At 46.6% G+C, this 17308-nt stretch overlaps 1 protein-coding gene across 1 annotated transcript; it reads left to right on the top strand.

The window, feature by feature from the left end:
- The first annotated feature begins 2988 nt into the window (after nucleotides 1-2988).
- Nucleotides 2989-12701, top strand: Cops8 (COP9 signalosome subunit 8). The gene is made up of 8 exons (XM_005361705.3): nucleotides 2989-3141; nucleotides 3926-3996; nucleotides 4675-4723; nucleotides 5694-5826; nucleotides 9466-9573; nucleotides 10448-10510; nucleotides 11020-11067; nucleotides 11768-12701. Exons 1-8 carry the CDS (start codon nucleotides 3064-3066, stop codon nucleotides 11845-11847), a joined length of 630 nt encoding a protein of 209 aa, XP_005361762.1. The 5' UTR covers nucleotides 2989-3063; the 3' UTR covers nucleotides 11848-12701.
- Nucleotides 12702-17308: the final 4607 nt, after the last annotated feature.

The raw sequence follows: 17308 nt of genomic DNA, 5'->3' as shown, positions 1-17308 counted from the left end.
AGATTGGTTGGGTTTTCCTGCTCAGGGATTGGTTGGTTTTGTGTTTCATTTGGTCAGGAGGCAGAGATGGCTTTGATTTCAGGGTCAAGCTGTGTTTCTTTCACTACTTCTTCTTAGCCTTTTGGCTCTAATTTTAGGGCCAAGGCATATTTCTCCAACTGGCTCTGATTCTAGTGTGTTTCTTTGGCTCTGGTTTCAGGGTCAGGGTGCTTTTCTCTGGTTCTGGGTTCAGGGATAAGACGTTTCTTTTGCTGGCTCAGGTTCCAGATCCTGGGTGTGTTTCTTTCACTGGCTCTGGGTTCAGAGTCAGGGTGCTCAGGGATTGTGCTGTGGCTACAGATCTGCTGGGGCCTGGGTCTTTCACAGAGAACACACATGAGCTGAGTCATATGTCATATGCATGTCCACTGCCATTCCATGTAGCATTCACAGTGCACCATTGTTATAGGCAAATATGGTGCCTGGTAGGCACCCATAGGGACTTCCTGGTTCTTCTATCCCTAAACAAGGACTTAGATGGAGACACTTGGGTAGGAACAGAAGAAGAGAGTTTAGTAAGGCAAAGATGTACTTCTGAGAGTTGCAGCAGAGCTGGAGAAAGGTTAAAAGCTGAGTGTGCATTGACTGGAGACTGGTGCATCCATAGAGTACACACATTCCTTTCGCTCAGACTCGGGTGTGTGTCAATCTTGGTGGGAAGGGACTTTCCAGCGTCCTTTCTTTTATATGCTAATTTTGACCTCACTTTCCTGCCATAGCTAAAACATAAACCTTCCTGGGAACATAATAGTGCAGAATCAGCGGACCTCCAAATGACCACAAGGGAAGAGAGTCCTGGCATAATTGAGTGAGCAGCGTGTTCACAGTTCTGAGGAGCCAGTAGCCCATGAAGTTAATTCCAAAGGTTTCACTTAACTGTTAGAGGGCTGTTAGGTCAGACACAAGTGGGCAAGGAATAGCTATCAAGGGAAGCAAAGACAGCCCAAGATAGAGTGTAATTACACTTTGAACCTGCAACCTCCTGACCTCTCCACAGTCGCTGGGGCGCTAATCAGTCCGGCAGTCTACAAGGTGGAGCTTCTGGTAAGTATTGGATCCTTTTATTCACATGAGTTTGAGCAGAAGAATAAAAAAGATATGGTTTATGCTTCAAAGAAAATTCGTAGGGCAAGGAAGAGTGTGTTGGAGGTCGCTTGTTGGTTCCTGGCCTCCCAGCTAGCTTAGACCTGAAACAATCACACAGAAACTGTTTAATAAATCACTGCTTGGTCCATTCGCTCTAACTTCTTATTGGCTAATTCTTACATATTAATTTAACCCATTTCTATTAATCTGTATATCGCCACGTGGGCTTATCAGCTAAAGTTCCCAGCATCTTTTCTGGTGGCTTCTTGGCTTCTCTCTGACTCTGCCCTTCTTTCTTCCAGCATTCAGTTTAGTTTTCCCCGCCTAGCTAAGTTTTGCCCTTCTATAGGTCCAAGGCAGTTTCTTTATTCATTAGAAGTAATCACAGCATACAGAGGGAAATCCCACATCAAGAGTGCTTGCCTATCATGAGACCACCAAAGTTCAGGCCCACCAGTGGCCCAGGCTAGAGAGACTTCAGTCACATGCAGTGTGTGTGCATGAGAGCACAGGAGGCAATGCCGTGCTGGAGTCTACTGAGACAGGGAGGGCTGATGAGAAGACAGGTAGAGAGAGAAGTGAGAGTTAGGCTTGGAGATTCTTCCACATGTTCAAGGCCAGCCTGGGCAACTTAGTAAGACCTTGCCCACCCCCTCATAAGTAAAAGGAGATCTAGGGGTACAACTCAATGGTAGAACTACCATGCTTGAGGCTGCGGTCCAATTTCCAGTGCTGCCAATTAGGTCTGGGGAGATAGCAAAGGGGCAGTTGTTGGTGCTCATGGCATGGCTTACTGTGTCCAGGGAACTGTATAGAATTCTGGGGGTACTGTTTTTGGTGATCAAGGTCTGGGCTGGGTGTTTACTTTTCATGCATAGAACTGAATCCTCAGGCACACAGATTTGCAAATAGCATTGCAATGCTGCAGAAACATGTTGTCAGAATGACAGTGGCCGCATTAGCCAGCATACTCTAGGCCAGGGCCCCAGTTACTGTTTGTGGCTTTTATGGACTTCAAGAGGAGTTTGATGGCTAAGGGGCATTGGACTCTGCTTTGATTGACTGATTTTAGCTACGTTATCTCTTTTCCTACTGTGCATGCCCCTTCCTATAATGTATTTGATTTTAATCATAGGCACAGGTATAAGATAGTAAATAGGAAACTCTCCCAGAAAGTTCACTTAGAAAACACAGTATGCCTTATGGGGCAGGCACCTAAAAACCAGTTCAGGCCAGGTCAGACCTCCTGTCCTCATTCCGAACATAACTAGAGTATTATTGAATACAATCTGTTCGATGGTCAGTTGGAGGAGGAGAAAGTTATCCCATTATTTGAAGAGGATGCGCCTGCAGTTCCCCGCGTGTGTGCACAGGGGTCCTGGGTTGCTGACAGTTACTAGGTGGTTTTCCAGAAAAGAGTGTGTGTGAGCATAAAAGGTGGAGGTGAGGGTCTCAGGCTGCCAAGTGCATTGTTAAAAGAACGGTGTGTACATGGCCCAAGCCAAGAAGAGTTTCAGCTTCGGAATTTCCTCGGCTTGTAACACCTTTAGCTTACATAAGTACAGTTCCGCGTTCTCAAGACACAAGGAGCTCCAACGGTTTTCTTATTCTCTCACTGCAACAGTGGGTATGAAAGATGCATTTCCGCTCTCAAGAGAAGACCCTGAGTCACAGCCAGCCCCTCCCAACTGGAGTGGTTCGGCTCAGAAAGCTGGTTCTTTCTGGAAGACCTGGGGCGGGTCCTCCAGAGCACCGAGACTGTGGGCCAGAGCGCTCGCCGCCTCGTTCTCTCCGCCTCTGCGTCGCTCAGGAAGCGACTGCACGCTCGCGCGTGCGTACTAAGCGACACCAGCTTTTACGTCATCGCGGGCGCGACGCCCCGAGGGCCAACTTGGGCTTTGGTCTGGCGGGGCGGTGGCGGCGAGAGTGGCTGGGAAGATGCCAGTGGCGGTGATGGCGGACAGCGCCTTCAGTTTCAGAAAGCTGCTGGATCAGTGCGAGAACCAGGAGCTTGAGGTAGCGCGGCAGAGTGGGGCGGGCGGGTGGGCGCCGTTTCCAGGGCAACGGGCCCGGCCGCGGCCTGCTGGGAAAAGATCCACCCCCACCCCCACCCCACCCCCATTCATCACGCCGCGGTTCCTGACCGTAGTCTGGAGAAGCTTCTTTGTAATGTTAAGATAAAAAGTTCACTAACCAGGCTAGGAGCGGTGCCATAGGAATCTCATGGGGCAAACGTGAGGCGGAGGCAGGAGGATTACCTGTGAATTGGAAGCCAGCCTGGGCTACGTAAAATCAAAACAACAAAAGTAATAGGGAAAAAAGGCTCCCCGACTAAAGGAGACGGCAGCAGCATGTTGATGCGCGCTTAATAGACCTTTACCGAATGATTTAAGGAAAGAATGGATTAAGGCCTCTCTAGCTACCCGTTGGTTTTTAACTTACTTGTATAGCCTTTTTTTTTTTCCATAATGGGCCGAAACACAGTGATTTAAGAACCTTTTAGAAATATTTCTGTAGGAAATCGTGAGGTTTTTTATTATTATTATTTTAAGTTTGAGTCCTTCCAAGGTGATGCCACTTAAATGTTTGTGTGTATGTAAAAAAACTGTACCCCACTGGAAGTAGTTGACAGCTGACAACAGATCTAAACTCAGATTCTAATCCGTGATACTTTCCTAAGATTTTTCTGCATCTGTACTAGTACTGGAAAAGGGGCTTACTTTTTACATCTGATTTTTTTTCCTTTTCTGAAAGTGTATTATTAGGAAGTGAGGTTTTTCTCCTCTTTTGGTCCCTGTAGGCTCCTGGAGGAATTGCCACACCACCAGTGTACAGCCAGCTTCTGGCTTTGTATTTGCTCCAGAATGACATGTAAGTAGTAAGAAGAGCAGCAGCTTCCACGAGATTAGGCGAAAGTACACACAGCCCGTGGGTGTCTTTTATCATAGTCCCGTCATAACTGTTTCCCGTTCGGTCGTAATAATCATTAAGTTAGAATTTCTTGTGTGTGTTTTACATACATCTAAAAACCGTGGCAGGTTCTTGAGGAAAGACTAGTGTCAGGAGCCATTGACCTGTCCTCTTTTGTCTGAAGGCACACATCTTAAATCCCAGCACTTGGGAGGCAGAGGCCATCCTGATTCACAGAGTGATTTCCAGGACAGCCAAGGGTACACTGAGAAACAGTGACCCAGGGGAACACTGGGAAAGGCAGGAGGCATTAGGCTTGTTTTTAATTAGTCTTCTTGGGTCAGAAGCAGGACGTCTGAGTGTGCTAGAGAATAGAGGGCCCCTGTGGCTCCAAACCCTTTGTCATATTTTTACAGACACTAAACTGAGTTTTTCAGTGTAGTGAGGAAGCGAGCAGGCCTGCTTTCCATCCGGCTCCCGCACGGCTAGCTTTATACCCAAAATAACAACGCACAAATTGTATTCATTTAAACACTGCCTGGCCCATTAGTTTCAGCCTCTTATTGGCTAATTCTCACCTCTTGATTAACCCATGAATTGACTAAGATGACTTGTTCTTAATTGATCTCTGTAAATTAGGAATAATGCAAGATATCTTTGGAAGAGGATTCCACCTGCTATAAAGTCTGTAAGTACTCCACAGTGTGTCGCTGTTGATTTAAAGATAGTGGCACTGCCCTAAATGACAGCCTCCAGTCTTTCCTTTCCCTTACTCATTACAGAAGCTGTTGTTAGAATGCTAAAGTTACAGCCCTCCAGCTTTCTCTGACAGGGCTCAGGAGTCTGTTCATGTGCTGATGAGGCTTCCTAGACCTGCCTCTGTGTGGGTGGTGAGTGAGGGGCTCGAGACTTCAGCAGACAACTTGGTCCTGTAATGACAGCTGTTTGGGAACTGGCATGGTTTACATGGAAAGTCATTGCATTAAGATACTTTGTTAATTCAATTTCTTACTTGGGATTAGAGATTAATGCAATAATCTGAGAAAAGTTTCTTGCCAAGTAGAATGAAGACTTTGTTTCACTGTCCCTCCTTTCCCTGAACTTGTATTTGTTAGGAGTGAAACCAGAGGCAGGAGAGCAGATGGTATGAGTGGACCTCTGCACACAGGCTCTGTGCTTGACATAGCCTCGCTGATCAGCTTCCTGGTAGTTTGTCCTAGCTGAGTAAATGCCAGCATCTTCAGTTTAAATAAGAGTTCTTAAGATAGTTGATCCCCAAAACACGTTTTTACTTTCTCATGCTTTATAATAGTTGTATAAAAATGTTAAGTATATAAATTGTTGACATTACTGCTCACAACATTTTAGAATCAGTCAGATCCAACCTTTGGATGTTGCAAAACCATTCTGTCGCTTGCAAAGTTCATAGTCTGAAACTGGGCACGCAAGTTGCAAAAAGAGAAAGGTTTCACAGCTCATACCTATGGTCTGCAGGTTGGACACAACTCTTAGAAAAGTAATTGTGTCTCCTAAAACCAGTAGTGTGTGTTTTAATGATATAGCTAACAAATTTTGTGTCATTTCTGAAATTTTGTTTGACAATCCAGTCATTATAATTTCAGAGTGAATTCCTTCAAAGGCAACAATATTTATTGCAGGCAAATTCTGAACTTGGGGGAATTTGGTCAGTAGGACAGCGAATCTGGCAGAGAGATTTCCCTGGGATCTATACCACCATCAACGCCCACCAGTGGTCGGAGACTGTGCAACCAATTATGGAAGCCCTTAAAGGTAGGGTTTCTTTGTGGTTCAAAATCACGTCGCACTAAGCCTGCCTTGGAGCCCTTAGAGCTGTAGTCCTGTGCTGTGTCCAGTCCTTGGAGTCCTTGGGATGTATAGTGTTGTGCTGTGTCAGTGTGCACTTTAGAAGTAAACAGTTCTGATTTGTTGGTGTTTTTCAGGCTTGCTCTAGATCTATGCTAGTTGATTCTTCATTTCCTTACTGGGGTTTTCTGGGGAGCATGGCGGGAGCCGAGGGTGTCACTACCGGTTCCACATTGTAGTTACTCCATTAGCCATCTCTTCTCTCTATCATATCTTTGTATGGACAGGAAGGCTAAGACAGGGTCCTCGCTGTATAGCTCATTCTGTCCTTTACTCCTTGTGTTACTGGTGTGAACCACACATGTGACCTGGTGAAAGACTTCTTTGCTAGAAGATGAAACTAGGCAATAATCCACAAGTTGATGGTATGGGTGGGTCAAGAGTTTTTAAGTCTGTATTTTCAAATACATAGACTTTGGACTTTGTTAACCCTGGCCTTTGATAGCTGTTGTGTCCCCTGTATACATCTTATGAATGAACAAGCTCAGAGACTAGGGGCTCAGTTTTGGTTTTGGTTGCTTTGAAAGGGTAGAGGCCCGGCATGATGTGGCACTGACACACACCATCTCTGTCCCGCCTCCCTCCTGTCTCACACTCCCCTGCATGTGCTTCCAGTCTTTCTGGGTCACTCTTTCCTCTTCCTTTTATTGGCCTGGGTAGGTGCATGTCCTTGTGCCTGTTGCATTCTTGTTGGCCAGCAGCATTGGATCCTCTGGAGGTCGGCTTCCTGGCATTTCTGAGCCACGCAGCATGGAAGCTGGGAACCAGACTCCGGACTCTTAGCTGCTGAGCTGTCTTTCCAGCCCCGTTACACACATTCATACAGTGATCTCTCCTGTCACCTCAGCTCTGTAGTCACTGCCTGCCTTCAGTGTGTCCTCTCTGTTGGTGTGAAGGTCCTCATCAGGGTACGGACGTGGGTGTACCAGGGAGCAGAGAGTAAGGATTGCCAGGGAGCTGTACCAGTCAGCCCTCTGCAGTAGTACCTGGATCAGCACAACACAGAGCTGTGTAAACAGAGCAGGAAATAGCTACTTTCAGTAACTATGAGCTGAATTTCAGGGTAGACTCAGGCAGGGGAAGGAGTGTGGGGTGATGTCACCTGAGTGTAGTGGGGCTGCCTGAGAGCTAGTGTGGAAACATTTCTGGGAGGAGCCATTGGAAGGTTGATTGACAGGACTGGGTTCAGCCTGGTAAGTACAGGCTGCCTTTTTCAGGTGTCGGGCTGCAAATTCATAGGCAAGACTTGGGTAAGGACTCCCTACTCATCCAGTGAGTGTTGTGTAGAGTTTATTCTTTCTAGTACCCCCTCACACTGGATTCTCTGTGAAATTAAGAGTTGCTTCCAGCCCACAGACACCCATTCCATCTAATGGAGCATGCTGGAGTTGGATCTCTGGAGCCAGACTTTTGAGTTTTCATTTTGGCTCATCTGCCTGTTGAGCTTCATTTCCTTGTTAGGAGACAAAATTGGAGAGTTAACTTGTAAACACTTAGACACTGTTCTATCAATGAAGATTTTCTTGGGATTTAACAAATCCCCAGCTCCCCAAGTAGTTTGTCCCATTCTTTTCTCTGTAAAATGCCAGCCTGGTGAGGAGAGGCTCAAAACAAATTGGAATTGCTACAGAGTTTGATGTTTTGCTCTTTGGTGTATTATAAATTGGTTTTCTAGTCAAGAGCAACCACAGCTTCACCTGTTACGGTCCCACGACTTCCCTACAGCACCCACTAGCTGAGGACCAGGAGCTCAGACAGACCGGTGGGGACAGAGTCCTCAAGCCATAGCACCTTCAGTTCTGTCCCAACAACTCAGTTCCATGAGGAAACTAGATATGTCTCGGCTGAAGAGCTTGGTGGGAGAGCTGTTTGTTATAGAAAGCCAGAAAGGGCTGGCTAAATACCGAGGGGGTAGTTGTTCATAGCGGTCACTCTCACCAAAGCCTGAGGGGGATGAAGGGCCAGTCTTACTGGCCTCTAGAGAGGATTGATTCCAGAGCTGTGGAGGGATGTCAGCAGGGCTAGTTGGGGAGCAAGCATGTGGCTGCTGATCTAGGATGCAGAGCCTGCATATCTGCATCCATTGTCAGCCTCCTCCTGCCTCTCTGTATGCTCTCCATTCTTGTTAGCCCTCCTCTGCCTCTTCACACACCTGCTTCTTTCCTTTGCCATTCTCATCGGCTCCTGTCTATTCCCACCCTAAAGTCTGGCTAGAACGCTTGAGCTATAGACAGTGATTTTAAATGCTGGGAGAGGGTTATGGTACACATTTCTTTCTGCATGTATGTTCCTGCCATTACTGCCTTAATTCTTCCCCCTTGAATGTCTGTCTTCTTCATAGGGAAATTTCTGCACCTCTAAGACATTCTAGAAGTCTGCTGGAGGTGGTAGACTCAAGCAGGATGTAAGTGTAAAGACAGCAGAGGAGGAATAGTGGCATTAGGCTTAGAGTGAAGGAAGGAGTGCAGCTTAGTATCAGTGTGTTGTTTTGGGAAGACTCTGCATACCATGGTATGCATTTAGTGTGCATTTAGTGGTCAAAGGCTTCTCTCCTTCCACCTTTACATGGATGGGGGTTGGGCGGGGTGCAACACACAAACTCAGGTCTCCAGGCTTGGGTAGCAAGTGCCTTTACCCACTGAGCCATTTCCAGGTCCATTGTATCTGCAGTTTTTCAGACCTGTGAGAAATCCCATGGCTGAGGGCATAACCCCATTTTGGTTCCAGTTGTACTGTCAGCAAGCTCGTGCTCACAGGAGCACTGCAATAGGTTTTGTCAGATCTTAAACACCGGGGCCCAGAGCCAGGTGTGGACTGTGAAAAGTAGTCTGGCCCAGGGGACTAGTTGGAGCACAAGGTGCCTGAAGGGACCTGCATTATGTCCAGTTGCCTCAACTGTGGATATTTATTAAGTAGGTTGGCAGCCTTCTGGAGGAGCCTTGGTATTACCAAAAGGGCACTGGACAGCAAGACTGGCAGGGTTGGGTGGGGCATTTGTCTCATTCTGGAGTTTGTTTAATGTAGGTGTGTGAGCACGGGAAATCCAGAAGGCTGTTTCCAGGAACATCTTGTGCTGGGGCCTGGCAGCACTTTCCCTTGAGAGTCAGACCTTCAGGCATGGGGTTCAGGATCCTGACTTGAGGCACACTTGGAGGTTAGGGACAGGTGTGGGGATAAGGCTTATGCTTCTGCACCAGAGGAATCCTGCGTTGGATCCCTCCTGAGAGGGGCCGCTGTATCATTCTGCTAGTGTTTGCAAGTGAAATAGAGAGCAAGGGAAACTGAAAATGTTTGTGCCCTAAATTGGTAAATGTTTGCTTTCTTAAGACTGGGGTCTTGTGGATGTTGTTTTCCACCTCTAGCTTGTGTCCACATGGAATGTGAAGAATGGATGTGTTCACTCAAAGTATGGGTCCCTCATACCTTCTGCCTGCGTGTCTGCTTGGGTGGGTCTAGTCTTGCCTGTAAATAAAAACTGTGGGACAGAGCTGTGTTTAAAAGTCCTGTTCCCTTGGTTCCTGCTGCTGACCATCCCCTCCACGACAGATGCAACGAGAAGACGTGCTTTCGCCCTGGTCTCTCAGGCGTACACCTCCATAATCGCAGATGACTTCGCTGCCTTTGTCGGCCTCCCTGTGGAGGAAGCTGTGAAAGGTACTTGGACTTGCTGCTTCCCTACAGGGAACAGAAATCACACAAAGCATAGGTTCTCTGTTCCTCCTCTGGGAGTCGAGGAGAATGATTTTTGGGATTTAGGTGGTGGGTTTTTTTAATCACCTCCATGTAGCACCTGTAACCAAGCTCAGGAGTGTCTCTGTGGCGTCTGTGTAGACATTTGCACAACTACTTAAGAAAGCTCTTCTCAACTGACCAAATTGCCCAGGTTTACCTTTTCGTGCTCAAAAAGACAGTTCTGTCTCACATTCCATTTTAGTCACTTCTCCGGTTCCTTGGCCACGCCCAGGTACTTGTTACAACCATTAACCCACTGGTCAAACACTGCATGTACTTGGTTTCTTTGTTTTACAGTGATTGGCAGTCTTGATTCTCCAACTAAAATGGGAGGCCATCAAGTGTCATTTATTCTTTAATTTCCAGAGCCTAGAACAGCTTCAGGCTCACAGGACAGTGGGTGCTGGAGTTGTGGTGTGGTGGCTGTGTTTTATTTTATGGGCAGTTGGTTTTGGTGTGGGCGTTAAACCCAGGATCCTCACACAGCTGCATGATTAGTCATTACTACTATAGGATGCTGCAAGGGGCAGAATACAACTGTTGGTCTATTTGGAATTAGACTAATTAGGTGACTGCTGCAGAAGACCAAAGTTGTCAGTGTTTATACCCTAGAGAGTAAAGTGGGGCTTTCTGAATTTTCAGGATATTTCAAAAATAAGTTTGTCCAATCCCCGTGGTAACCTTTCTAGTAAATACACAGCACCTGAGTGTGGCCCTTAGTGCAGTGACAGGGGCAGGTGTGGGTCCTGCTGGGACTTGTGCCCTTCTCCCATCTGTGTGTACCCTGCTCTTTCAGGTGTATTGGAACAAGGATGGCAAGCTGACTCTGCCACAAGAATGGTTCTTCCCAGGAAGCCAGGTAGGTGAATCCTCAGAGACAAGTGACATCAGAGCAGATGACGTGGAAGGTCACCTGCTTGAGACTCCTCTTCTATGACTGACTTTGACTGACTTTAGATTAGTTGTTCTAGCTTTCCTTTCAGGTCAGGCCTGCCCTGACCTTACTGTTCCCACCCCCATACCTGCCCTTCATCTCACCCTCGGGGCGAGGGGGGGGCTGTTCTTTCCTGTACTGCCTTTTCCTCCAGAGTACAGGAGTGTTCTTTTCTGCCAAGTCTTTAGAGCTACCTCATCATAGTCCTGCAGCAGCCCTACTTCCTTCAGCTGCCCTGGGGGCCTGTTGTTTAGACAAATGTCAGTCCTCAACCCCAAGGTTGTAGATCTTAAGGAAGATGGAAGCCAAAGTGTTTGAAGTGGAACACAGTTACACCCCATTTGAGAAGCAAGTGTTTGTAGTGGGGGTGAGCGTCACAGTCCTGACATGACTTCTGTTGCTGTCTGTAACTGTCTTTTTCTTCTTCTGTTTAGCCTCAGGAGCCCTGGATGTTTCCTTTAACAGGTTTATTCCCTTATCAGGTACGTGTTTTCAAATGGACATTGTTAAGTGTTTCATTGTTTGCTAATGTATTTTCTGTAATGATTAGAGATTAAATTCTGCAAATGTGTAGTGACACACGTGGCTACAAGAGGAAACTGTAGGCTTCCCCGTAGCTATGCCAGAGTGGTGATATCTGCTAGCCTAGACGTGGAACTACCTGCCATCATGCTAGGGTCTCTTGGGGTTCTGGAGTGTATGCAAAAGCCTCCACAGCCTGGCGTGCCAAATTCATTGTTAGCGTGTAAATCCTGAGGTTGGATCCCCGTCATTGTGCTGCTCTAGCTCTTGTCAGTGCAGTGTTCTGCTTGGACCAGGCACATGAGATGAACTTAGACTTGTTCTTCACCCGTGTCCCACACACAGGTGGGTACCTGTCCAGGTAACGCTGTGCTCCGAAAGAGATGCTGCACACTAGACATGTTTGAGTCTTCACATAGCCTGCTGCAGCAAATGCAGTTATTCTGAGGCGTGTTCATGTTCATTTGAGAAATCAGGCTGGTAAAAATGGAGACAGCTTGCCTGTTCTCCAAAACTTTCCAAGCCTCTGACAGGCATGGTTTTTGTCTAAGATCAGGTAGCACTAATACCTTATTAAAGTCCTCCACAGGCTGGTGGCAGGTCAGGTGCTCGGTCACACCACTGACTAACTTCAATTGTGCTTCCCTTGTTATTTTGTAGAGCCTGCCCCAGTTCCACCAATTCCTAACGAGCAGCAGCTCGCCAGGCTGACCGACTACGTGGCTTTTCTGGAAAACTGATAGATCTGAGTTCAAGATTCACCTTCAGCCCCTGTCACTGGCAAACAGACGTGGAGTTTTATTCCAAGTTTACTGAACAGGGTGAGCACCTTGGTGTCCTTTGGGTGTGATAAAATGCACATAGAAGATGAAGCGGATTGAACAGTTTCCTCCTCAGACACTGCTGAATGTCCTTGGAACAGTTCTCATCTGTATTGATCACTTAGGTTGGAGCCATCAGTATTATGCACCTAGTTTCTGTCAGCGACTGGACTCTGAACACAAGCTGTCCTGCTGCAGGGAGCAGAGGGTGCTGTGGACCACACCACACTCCTGCATACCATTGGCCTCCGGCTGGAATGATGCGCTTGGGGTTTGTGGAGGACTGTCCCCAGGCAGTGACCAACCCTCATTATCTCTCACACTCTGGAGAATGTGCTTTCTTCCCACCCCAGAACAAGGAATCACTGCTGTAGGGTCAGAAATCGCTGAGGAGTGCAGAGACTGTCTCCTGGTGAGGGGCTTGTCAGTGCTACAGTTTTTCCCAGTATGCGCAAGCATCCATTGCATGAGGTGGACGGTGCACAGTTAGAATGCAGCTGATGTGTTCGCGTGAACTCTAAGTTCTGATGTCTCCTTTCAGAAGAAGGGAAAGGCATGGAGTGCGCTGTGTGCTGAAGGAAGCTCCAGAGCGGGGAAGGCCCCTGCAGCCTTCCTGCGTCTCCCCATCCCGTGTAGAAATGCTGAGTGCATCCATTTTTCTTCCTGTATGACAGCCCTTGAAGATTTGAGGTGGTTAATGTATCTTCAGATTAAAACAGCCCTGGTTCATTTATTCTGCATTTGTTCAATAAATATTTAATTGAATTCTTAAACGGTTCCATCTAAAGCTCTTTCTAGAAATTTCACATCTTGGTCTTACTGTGAGTACAGTTATGAGTTTGTCCTTGTCTCAAATATTTTATTTAAGAGTTAAAACCTTTTTATTATTATTTGGGAATTCCATGCATGCTTATAATGTGTTTAGTTCAAATTCATCCTCTTTTTCTCAGATTCTTCCCCTAGACCAGTGGTTCGCAACCTCCCTAATGCCACAACCCTTTAATACAGTTCCTCGTGTTTTGACCCTAAACCACAAAATTATTTTCATTGCTACTTCAATACTGTAATTTTGCTACTGTTAGGAATCACAATATAAATATCTAACATTTCCAGTGTTAGGGGTCTTAGGTGACCCCTGTGAAAGGGTCATTTGAGCCTGCAGGGGTTGCAACCCACAAATTGAGAACCACTGAGGAACTATTTTACCTGTGACTCTGGTGAGTTACATAATTTGTTTTCATTGATTCTTTAAAAATGATCTGACAATATTTTTTAAGTTTCCATTTTATTTAATCCTGGGAAATTATGTTAAAATGTTTTTAACAGTTGGCAAAATGAGGACTACAGAAGCCAGTGTTGAGAATAAGGCAGTGATAGCAGCGGTGCAGACACCAGGTACGAAGTCTAAACGGATGGATGGCTCCTGTTTTTAATAGCGCATTGGGGTAGACTCAGATGTGTCCTCGTTGGGATTGACATAGACGGAGTTGTTGAGTGAGGCTGTGGATAGAGCGGGGAGATCTCATGCTGAGTGTGGTGTGTAGTGAGTGTGAGGGTAGCTCACGCAGGGGGTTCAGCTGCCTGTGTGTGCATACCTGCACACACAGGAGTGTCATCTCAGGTGACTGCATTGCCAGTGATGTCATAGTTTACAAGGCCATCCTTCATGCTCGTAAAATAAATTAGCAATTAGTCACATTGCTGGTGGCAGATGATTTTAAATTTGACTTGGAAGTGTTTGATTTTTCTTGGTAAATAGTACTTCCTCCTCCCAACGGACAAGGCCCAGAGTGAGCAGAGGACAGCGCTGCTAGGTGGCAAAGCCACTGACTGGAAGAGTCTTACGGAGTTGGTACTAGTACAGAAGGTCAGCCTACAGACACAGAACGGGCTAGGCCAGGAAGCGTGTAAAGACGCAGGCTCAGTAAATGCTGCTGGTGCCAACTGACTCCATGCCAGAAATAAGCTGTTAGCGTGTGAATTATCTGAGTACATCACATACCTTAACACATATCACATACCATATATACTGCACATACCACATACTACACACAACATATACACACCACACATACACTACACAACATACACAACACACCATACACATCACACACACACAATACATAGACTACCACACACAAAAACACCCCTCACACATACCATGTACACACAAAACATACACATAACAGACACAAGATACCATACACACTACACACACTTAACACACATACACTATATACCATACATACACCACACCCCCTCACTTACACTACGCATACTACATACCACATACATAAAGACCATACACACCACACACTCAGCACACACTACCACACACAACACCCCCCCCATGCACACTAAACACAACATACATATACCATACATACCACACACACTATATAACACACCACACATCACACTTTAAAGAAAGCTTTTAGGACAGTAGTTCAATTTAGTAGCATTTGCCTTGCAAGTGTGAAGTTCAGAGTTTGGGCCCCAGAACCCACTTAAATGCTGGGCGTGCTGGCACACGTTTGTGTTCTTGTGAAGGTGGAGACAGGTGGATTCTTAGGGTTCATTGATTAGGCAGAATAGCAGAATAACCAAGAGGCCAATAAGAAACCCTGACCCTAAGGACCTGGATGGCCTTCCTGAGGATGACATCGAAGGCTGTCCTCTGAACTTCTCATATGTGCACACATGTCCACACACTAGCACATATATGTGCCTTCTACATATATACACCCGTTTACAAATATACACACTCCTAAAATAAGACTACATTTGTTCCTATTGTTCAACAATGTTTTTCTTCCTAAAAACAAAAGTATTTTCTCTCACATCATGTATCAATCTAGAAATCTTAACATCCAAATATTCATTGTCCATGATGGATGGGGTAATGACATTAGTGACTGAGTCTGCAGATCATTCCAGACGAATGGGGTAGGAGAAGTCTTCAATGGTGTAGCCACTAACAAGTTACCTAGCCTGTGGCTGACATGGACCGACCATGCCGATGCCCATCTGGGTGGTCCTTGCTAATCAGCAACTCACTGTTCCAGTTTGCTTTTTGTTGCTGTGATAAACCCCATAACAAAGAGCAACATGGAGAGGAAAGTGTTAATTTCATGTGTGGGCTTCCAGGTCCATCACCAAGGGCAGTCAGGGCAGAAACCTGGAGGCAAGAACTGAAGCAAAAACCACCACGGGATGAAGCTGCTTACTGCTTGATCTTCACAGTTCACTCTACTTGTTAAGTCGTCCAGCACAGGACCACCTGCCCCGGGGTGGCTCCACCCATAACTGGGCCCTTGAATGTAAATCATTAATCAAGAAACTGCCCCTAGAGACTATAACTTGCCTACAGGCCAATCTGAGGGACACATTTTCTCAATTAAGGTTTTTTGTTGACAAAACAAAAACTTATCAATGTAGTCCCAAAGCAAAACTAAAACACAAAGACCTGAGGATGGGCAGGGGGCTTTTTGGATGGAGGAGTAGGAGTTGTCGATAGGAGAGGGAGGGTGGGGCTGTGAGTATGACCAGAATGTATATGCTATATAAAATTGTCAAATAATAAACTGTGGAAAACAAGCCCCTCTTAGGGGCTAGAGCTACTGCTCGGCAGTACAGTGCTTGCTTGCCTTTCCCAAGGCTCCAAGCTCAGTCCCCAGTACCTCATACACCACCACCACCCTCTCTGTTCGCCACCCCGCCCCAGCCCTCCTGCCTTTTGATTTCTGTAGGACCCGGCTTTGAGTGAGTTTTCTCTTACTCTCTTTCTCTTCTACCACTGCGAATAAGCAAGAAGCCGATGAGGTACCTCCTCTAGCCTCCTGCAGCACCCAGAAGGGGCAGCTCTTAGGAAGCCCCAGCAAGAAGCATGCCTGTACCAACTCTGGAGTTGTGTTGGAGGTGGAGGTTGCTCTTTCTGTGGCTTAGGGATTTTTCTTGTGCAGCCTCATAAAGTGAGCCTTGAAGGCGTAAGTCACAAACAATGCCACAGCAGTTTGGAATTATGATTAATAGGGTGGTATTTATTTAAAGGGGAAAAAACTTACAGATCACCGTCAGCCCTCTGCGCAACCAGGAAGGGAGTCTAGTCGCCGGCGGAGCAGGAAGTGAAGAGAGAGAGAGAGGAGAGGGAAGTGGCCACTTTTTTAAAGGGAGAGAGACCACGCCCCAATGGGCTGGTATCTCAGCGGCTATAGGCTGGAGGAGCGGAAGGACCTCCCGCAACAGAGCCTTATTCGGAAACTGATTGCAAAGCCTCATTTTAGTTTTCCTCAATCCCCACCTCAACCAGAATTATCTTCCAAGGACACCCAAGATGAGGTCATAGGGTCCCTATGGACATACCCGTGGTTCCTGACCATTCATGGTCCCTCTCTGCAGCTACAGGAGATCCGCGGTCCTGCTATTACTTCTTGAGGTTGATGGACACTGGGTCTAACCCTTGCCTACTGGCAAAAAGACTGGGGTAGGGGGTAGGTTCCAGATTTCTGTCTGAATGAAAGATGCTGTGCTTAGGAATCAGAAGCCCCACTCCTGACACTGCGGAGCCCTCCACTGAGGTGGGTGCTATGGTTTGGAGATAGTTTGTCTCTTGAAAGTTTAAATGCAGGAAATCAATCCCTAAGAGAGAGAGAGGCCTATCACAGGGAGGTGACATGATACCACCACCCTCAGAAGGGCTTAATGCAGTTAGGTCAGAACTGGGTTTGTTTTCACAAAAGCAGATGGCTAGAGAGCAAGGCTACCACGTGTGTGTCCATAATGGGTCGAGCAATCTGATGTGTTGGTGAAGTCAGCATGCAGCATCAGCTGTTCAGGGTTCTTTCCCACGATACCTATGTGTGCATGTTTAATCAGCACTTGCTCATTTACATAAAATCAGCATCCGTGGAATAAGTTAAACACTACTGAGAAACAGTCAGCCAATCCTAGGACATGGGGACTCCAACTGGACAGTGTCCTTGTTTGTTTTGTTGCTGGGTAAACTGCCCTGACAAATAGTGACCCAAGAAGGAAGGGGTTATTTCAGCTCACAGTTTTGGGCCCATCACCGGGAGGAAGTCAGGGCTGCAGGAGCCTGGAGCAGCTATCACATCCACAGCCAAGAGTAGATGGAGACTAAATGCATGCATGCTAGTGCACAGCTAGTTTTCCCTACTCTTACACAGCCCAGGTCCCAAACCAGTAAATGGCACTCCTACCTTCAAAGCAGGTCTTCCCACATCAGCTAAGAATCAAACACTACCATATTAATCCCCTTCCCAGATGATTGTAGCTTGTGTCACATTAACCAAAGTATGACAGCTCCACCCTTTCTCAATCTGACACACAAACATTTTTAAACTAGACCCTTCCATCTGCT

The sequence above is a fragment of the Microtus ochrogaster genome, linkage group LG4 (genome assembly GCF_000317375.1).
Source record: "Microtus ochrogaster isolate Prairie Vole_2 linkage group LG4, MicOch1.0, whole genome shotgun sequence".
NCBI lineage: Eukaryota > Metazoa > Chordata > Mammalia > Rodentia > Cricetidae > Microtus > Microtus ochrogaster.
Note: the sequence above shows the minus strand (reverse complement) of the source record. Positions and strands in the feature narration are given on the sequence as shown.

Excerpts from the sequence above, each read along its gene's own strand:
- Cops8 (XM_005361705.3), top strand. The coding sequence starts at position 3,064 with ATGCCAGTGGCGGTGATGGCGGACAGCGCCTTCAGTTTCAGAAAGCTG. Across the intron at positions 3,142-3,925 it reads GCGAGAACCAGGAGCTTGAG|GCTCCTGGAGGAATTGCCAC; the intron begins GTAGCGCGGCAG and ends TGGTCCCTGTAG. Across the intron at positions 5,827-9,465 it reads AATTATGGAAGCCCTTAAAG|ATGCAACGAGAAGACGTGCT; the intron begins GTAGGGTTTCTT and ends CCTCCACGACAG.